Here is a 6,236-nt window from a genome sequence, read left to right on the forward strand (position 1 = left end):
ATACGGAGGGGAAGAAACATCTCGTGCTCTCCCAGCGATCCTGAATCCCACCGTGAAATCTCCCACCTTGTTAAAATCTCCCTCTCGTCCCCTGGCAGATCCTCATCAAAAACCTGAAGAACGAGATCACAAAGAAGGTGCAGGTGCCCAACTGTGATGAGATTTTCTACGCTGGCACCGGGAACCTTCTGCTGCGCGACACCGACTCCATCACCCTCTTCGACGTGCAGCAGAAACGGTGAGGCCCTGCCTGCTGGGGGAGCCTTCCAGACCCTAATCCTGCAGTTGGAAGCTTCAATATCCTAATCCTGCAGTTTGAAGCCCTCGGGGGACAAGTGGTGGCCGTTAATGCCCTCAGAATTCAGCCTCAGCTGCGTCGGGCTGATCCAAACCACGGCCAACAACTGTTTAGGAAGAGCAGAGCAAACACAGCCAAGGAGTAATTTATGCCACAGGCATCGTGCCACGGATCACAGGGAGATGTTTGGAAAGCCTGGGACTGCAGAATGGGGTGTTGGGAAAGGGGAGAGGCATCAAAAAGCCCAAACTCAATCAAGCCCAGCTTGTTTGGATTCGTGTCCTCAGGTTTTGTGTCTTGGCGCTCGTTTGGGCCCTGGCCACAAAGAACAGGCACAGGGTTGGTGCTTTTGGCCATCTTTGGAGGCTTCAGAAGGTTCTGGGTTATCTGCAGATAAATTATGGATTGATTGCATCCCAGAATTTACCTCCTTTCCCTGTTTTTATGCCTTGCCTTTCCATCATTGGGAAAGCGATGAGGGAATCCAACAATGCAAACGCTGCTTGGAAATCCCTGATTCCCCTCCTCCTGTCCCTAAAGCCTCTCAGAAACCTGGGGTTGGAAGTCAGTTGTCCCTCCAACATATTTGCTGTTGCTCAGGTACAGAGAAAGGTTTGTTTTGCTGCAGAAACCCCCAGTTCTGCCTCAGGATTTTGTAGCTCCGGGATGGGAAAAAGCAGCTTTGGAGCATCTGAAGTTGGGTCCAGGCTCTTGGGCACTGGGGGTTCTTGGTCCTGGAGCTTGCTGGGGTGGGGGTGTTCACCTCCTGATGGCAGTGCTGTCCCCCCCAGGACTCTGGCCTCGGTGAAGATCTCCAAGGTGAAGTACGTGATCTGGTCGGCCGACATGTCCCACGTGGCCCTGCTGGCCAAGCACGGTGAGTGACCCGTGTTCCACCTGGATCCTTTGGCACTCTGACCCCTTCCTTGGCTGGCATCAGCCCAGGAGAAGCTGTGGAGGTGCAGCTGAAGGCACTGGCAGTGCAGGCCCTGCCATTTTATCTCTGCACAGAACCGGATGATCTTCGAGGTCCTTCCAGCCCAAACCATTCCACGACCCTACAGTTCAGCTGTTTAACAGCAGAGGGTTCCCTTGGCCTGACTTTTGTTCTCCTTCCCTCTCCAGCCATCATGATCTGCAACAGGAAACTGGAGTCTCTCTGTAACATCCACGAGAACATCCGTGTCAAGAGCGGGGCCTGGGACGAGAGTGGGGTCTTCATCTACACCACGAGCAACCACATCAAATACGCCGTGACCACGGGGTGAGCCTGGGGCCAGGGGCCCTGTCATCCCCCAGCACAGGCTGGGACAGCACACACAGTGCTGGGGCTCCTCAGAGGGGCAGAACACGGGGTGGGGCCGGCCCGGGGGTGACCCTGGGGGTGCTGTGTTGGCCCAGGGACCACGGGATCATCCGCACCCTGGACCTGCCCATCTACGTGACGAGGGTGAAGGGGAACAACGTGTACTGCCTGGACAGGGAGTGCCGGCCCCGCGTCCTCACCATCGACCCCACCGAGTTCAGGTTCAAGCTGGCACTGATCAACAGGAAGTACGATGAGGTGAGGGGGCGCAGGGGCACGGGATCGTGGAATGGTTGGGCTGGAAGGGGTCGGAAAGGTCGTCCCACTCCACCCCTGCCATGGGCAGGGACACCTCCCACTGTCCCAGGCTGCTCCAACCTGGCCTTGGACACTCCCAGGGATGGGGCAGCCACAGCTTCTCTGGGCAACCTGTGCCAGGGCCTCCCCACCCTCCCAGGGAGGAATTTCTTCCCAATATCCAACCTGAATTTCCCCTCTGTCATTCCCCTTTGTCTGTCACTCTGATTCATTGATGAAATGTCCTGCTTGGAAGCTGGAACTCGCAAACCAAGGTGTAAAATATAAAGGCATCACTTGGCAGAGGGAGGGGGGGAAAGGAATGGGAGTTTTAAAGGTGCTGATAGGAGGAGTTTCTGGGGATGGAGCATCTATGAATGGAGAAGGGTCACCCCAAAAGCAGGATCAGCACGGGATGGACTCTCAGGGAAAAGGCACAGCAAAGGGAACGGTGTGAGGGAAGGACAGAGGGATGTTCTTCCCAGAACTCCTGCTGGGAACAGACCACAGGGCAAATCTTTCCAGTAAATCCTCCCCTGGGAGGGTGGGGAGGCCCTGGCACAGGTTGCCCAGGGAAGCTGTGGCTGCCTCATCCCTGGGAGTGTCCAAGGCCAGGTTGGAGCTATCTGGGCTGGTGGAAGGTGTCCCTGCCTTTAGCAGAGAGTGGCACTGGATGATCTTTAAGGTCCCTTCCCACCCAACCCATTCCATGACTTTTTGGAGCACTAGAGAGGGGTGGGAGCAGGCTCAGAAGTCTCTACCCAGCAATCCCCCCCCCTGCATGGATCTGCTTCCGAGCAGGATGGTTGTGCCTTGGAAACGAGGGCTGTTTTCTGTCATTCCAGTTGTTAAATCCCTGACTCACAGATTCAGACGACTCAGACATTTATACCTGAGAGTGTCCAGCCCAGGACCCCCCGACCCCCCTCCCTGACCCCCCTGGCCTTGGCACAGCTCCTTCTTTCTGCCTCTCTGACCCCTCTGCTGTGACCTGAGGGGGTTTGTGTCCCCTCTGCTGTGACCTGACGGGGTCTGTGTCCTCTCTGGGGTTTGTGTCCCCTCTGCTGTGACCTGACAGGGTCTGTGTCCTCTCTAGCTGTGACCTGACGGGGTCTGTGTCCCCCCTGGCTGTGACCTGACGGGGTCTGTGTCCCCTCTGCTGTGACCTGACGGGGTCTGNTGGAAGTGTCCCTGGGTTGGATATTGGGACGACCTTCCCAGTATCCATCCCCCTTGTCCTGTCACTCCCCCAACCCCGAGGGCAAAGGGAAGGTGCTCACGGGGCTGTCCTGGGCAGGTGCTGCACATGGTGAGGAATGCCAAGCTGGTGGGCCAGTCCATCATTGCCTACCTGCAGAAGAAGGGCTACCCAGAGGTGGCCCTGCACTTTGTCAAGGACGAGAAGACCCGTTTCAGCCTGGCCCTGGAGTGTGGCAACATCGAGGTGAGCGGGGGGTTGGTGGTGCTGAGGGGGAGGCACAACCTCCCTGCCAACCCTCTCTGTGTGCAGGGGGCAGGAGGAGCCTGGGGGAGAAGGAGCTGAGGGTGGTGGGGCTGGGGATGAGGGGCAGGAAGAAGAAGTTGAGGGTTGAGGTGCCGGGCTGTGGTTCAGGCGGTGATCCTTGTGATCAACAGAAGCCTGCAGGGAAATCTCCGGCCTGCCAGGCCTTGGTGACCGTGTCAGCTCTCCTCTTAGATTGCTCTGGAAGCAGCCAAAGCTCTGGATGACAAGAACTGCTGGGAGAAGCTGGGAGAGGTGGCCTTGCTGCAGGGCAACCACCAGATCGTGGAGATGTGCTACCAGCGCACCAAGAACTTCGACAGGCTCTCCTTCCTCTACCTCATCACGGGCAACCTGGAGAAGCTGAGGAAGATGATGAAGATTGGTGAGTGCCAGGGTGGTGGCAAAGGAGGTCCCAGGAGCACTCCCAGAGGGATTCATGGTGCAGGGCCAAGAGCAGCAAAGTTACTGTGGCTTTTTGCTCCTGGTGTAGCCGAGATCCGTAAGGACATGAGTGGGCACTACCAGAACGCCTTGTACCTGGGGGACGTGGCAGAGAGAGTGAGGATCCTGAAGAACTGTGGGCAGAGTGAGTAATTCCAAACTCAAATCTGTCCCTGTGAGCCGGGGAGAAGCTTTTGGGATGAACAATAAATTCTGGAGGTGGCTCAGAACGATCCCTCAGAACGATCCCTCACCCTGAGGAGCTGAACTGGGTGAGCAGAAAAGCTGGAGCAGCACCTCTGAGACCTGAATCAGCTGCAGACCTTATTCCAGTGATCACTCCTAAATCCAGGGACACCTTAGGGGTGTGATCCCACCCCCTGATGTCCTGCTGATCCCCCCTGTGTGTCTGTGTGTGCTGCTGTGGGACGTCTCTGGGGGACAGAGAACATGTTGTTTCCAGGGTGGTGATCAAAGGAGTCAGAGGTTGGACTGGATGATCTTAGAGGTCTTTTCCAACCTAAAGGATTCCCTGTGTCTAATTGCAGAGTCCCTGGCCTATCTCACAGCTGCCACTCACGGTCTGGATGAGGAAGCTGAAAGCCTGAAGGAAACCTTTGATCCTGAGAAGGAGACGGTTCGTGAGCTGATCAGAGCTCCTCGAGAGCTCTGGAGCTGGGCAGGAGGGTCTGGGGGCAGAGGGACAGGCTGGGAGTGGGGAACCATCTCCACATCAGGTCACAGGAGGGGATTTTCCTGAGGTGGCTTTCCCTGTTTCCCTCTCAGATCCCGGACATCGATCCCAACGCGAAGCTGCTGCAGCCTCCTGCTCCTGTCATGCCTTTGGACACCAACTGGCCACTGCTGACTGTCTCCAAGGGCTTCTTTGAGGGGACAATTGCCAGCAAAGGTATGGCTTTGTCCTTGGAAAACTTGGAAAGCTCAGGGGGGACCTTCAACTCCTCCCTGACAGGGGGGGCTGGAGGATCTTGGAGGTCTTTTCCCACCCAGATGATTCTGGGATTGTGTGAAATCTTTGACCTTTCAGCCCAAGCTGGGACTGGGCCATTAAAGGGGGGGTGCTGCCCTCCTGGAATTCTTTGTTTAGCACCTGAGGGATGAGTTGATGGAGGCTCCTGCCCCTTTCTTTAGGCAAAGGAGGTGCTTTGGCCGCCGACATCGACATCGACACCGTGGGCACCGAGGGCTGGGGAGAAGATGCAGAGCTGCAGCTGGATGAAGGTGGGTGCATCCAAGAGCTTTCCTTGGAAAAGCCTCTGGGCCTGTGTCGGGGCTCTGACCTTTCCCCCTCCTTCCAGATGGTTTTGTGGATGCTGGAGAGGGCTTTGGAGAGGAAGGTCTGGGGAAAGGGCAGGAAGAAGGAGGTGGATGGGAAGTGGAAGAAGATTTGGATCTTCCCCCTGAACTGGTAGGAGGCTCCTTGGTGGTTCCTTGGGAAGGCACTGGCAGCTGGTGAGGGAGGTGGGGGAAGTGTTTTCTGGGCTTCTTCAGGCTTTGTCCCCACAGCTCTGATTCCATCTGGGTGCTGGGAACGTCCCCACTAATCCCTGCTCTCTGCATTCCCCCAGGATGTTCCCTCTGGTCCAGCAGGAGCAGCAGAGGATGGATTCTTTGTGCCTCCCACCAAGGGCACCAGCCCAGCCCAGGTAATGCCAAAGCAGCTCTTGGATTGCCTTTCCCAGAAATTCTCTGTGTTGGTGATATTTTTTTTGGGGGGGTTCAATCTTTGTGAGCACAACGTGGGGATTTTGTTACAGGGACTCTGAGGGGTGGTGAGGGCAGGGCCCAGTGTTTGAGGGGTGGTGAGGGCAGGGCCCAGTGTTTGAGGGGTGGTGAGGGCAGGGCATGGAATTGCTCTTCCATGTGTTTCCCTTCCCTTCTTGCAGGTGTGGTGCAACAATTCCCAGCTGCCTGTTGACCACATCCTGGCAGGCTCCTTTGAGACAGCCATGAGAGTAAGTGTCCCCGTGGGCTTTCCAGGGATAAACTGTTCCCTTTCCCCTCGAGTTTCTGCCCCTGATCCACCTGAAGCTTCGTTTTGTGCCCTTTTGTGCCTCGTTTTGTCCTCGTTCTGTGCGGGTGTGCCACGAGCCGTGGTGCCTGTGCCAGCTTTCCCTCAGCACATCCATTGTGTCCCTTCCAGCTGCTCCATGACCAGGTGGGAGTGACCAACTTTGGGCCCTACAAGCAGCTGTTCCTGCAGACCTTTGCCCGGGGCCGGACGACCTACCAGGCGCTGCCCAGCCTGCCGGCCATGTACGGGTTCCCACACCGCAACTGGTGAGCACTGGGCAGCCCCTCTGGGCCCCTCCCCTGTGCCAGGGACCTCCCAGCTCCTGGGCAGGGGGAGCCACAGCTTGGTTTTTCCA

The 6,236-nt window shown here is 57.0% G+C and overlaps 1 protein-coding gene across 1 annotated transcript in view; it reads left to right on the top strand.

Annotated features, from left to right (window-relative positions):
• The window catches only part of COPA (coatomer protein complex subunit alpha), a gene marked incomplete at its 5' end in the record, with an annotated part of 15,874 nt that overhangs the window by 6,132 nt on the left and 3,506 nt on the right, over nt 1-6,236 (top strand). The window contains 14 exon segments of the mRNA XM_029958661.1: nt 99-238; nt 1,090-1,175; nt 1,424-1,562; nt 1,700-1,862; nt 3,199-3,345; nt 3,598-3,787; nt 3,896-3,991; nt 4,395-4,483; nt 4,633-4,756; nt 4,999-5,088; nt 5,166-5,275; nt 5,436-5,513; nt 5,754-5,822; nt 6,011-6,147. Coding sequence (XP_029814521.1) covers nt 99-238; nt 1,090-1,175; nt 1,424-1,562; nt 1,700-1,862; nt 3,199-3,345; nt 3,598-3,787; nt 3,896-3,991; nt 4,395-4,483; nt 4,633-4,756; nt 4,999-5,088; nt 5,166-5,275; nt 5,436-5,513; nt 5,754-5,822; nt 6,011-6,147 — 1,658 coding nt within the window.

Source organism: Manacus vitellinus, unplaced genomic scaffold (assembly GCF_001715985.3).
Source record: "Manacus vitellinus isolate BGI_N305 unplaced genomic scaffold, ASM171598v3 scaffold_169_pilon, whole genome shotgun sequence".
Classification (NCBI taxonomy): Eukaryota; Metazoa; Chordata; class Aves; order Passeriformes; family Pipridae; genus Manacus; species Manacus vitellinus.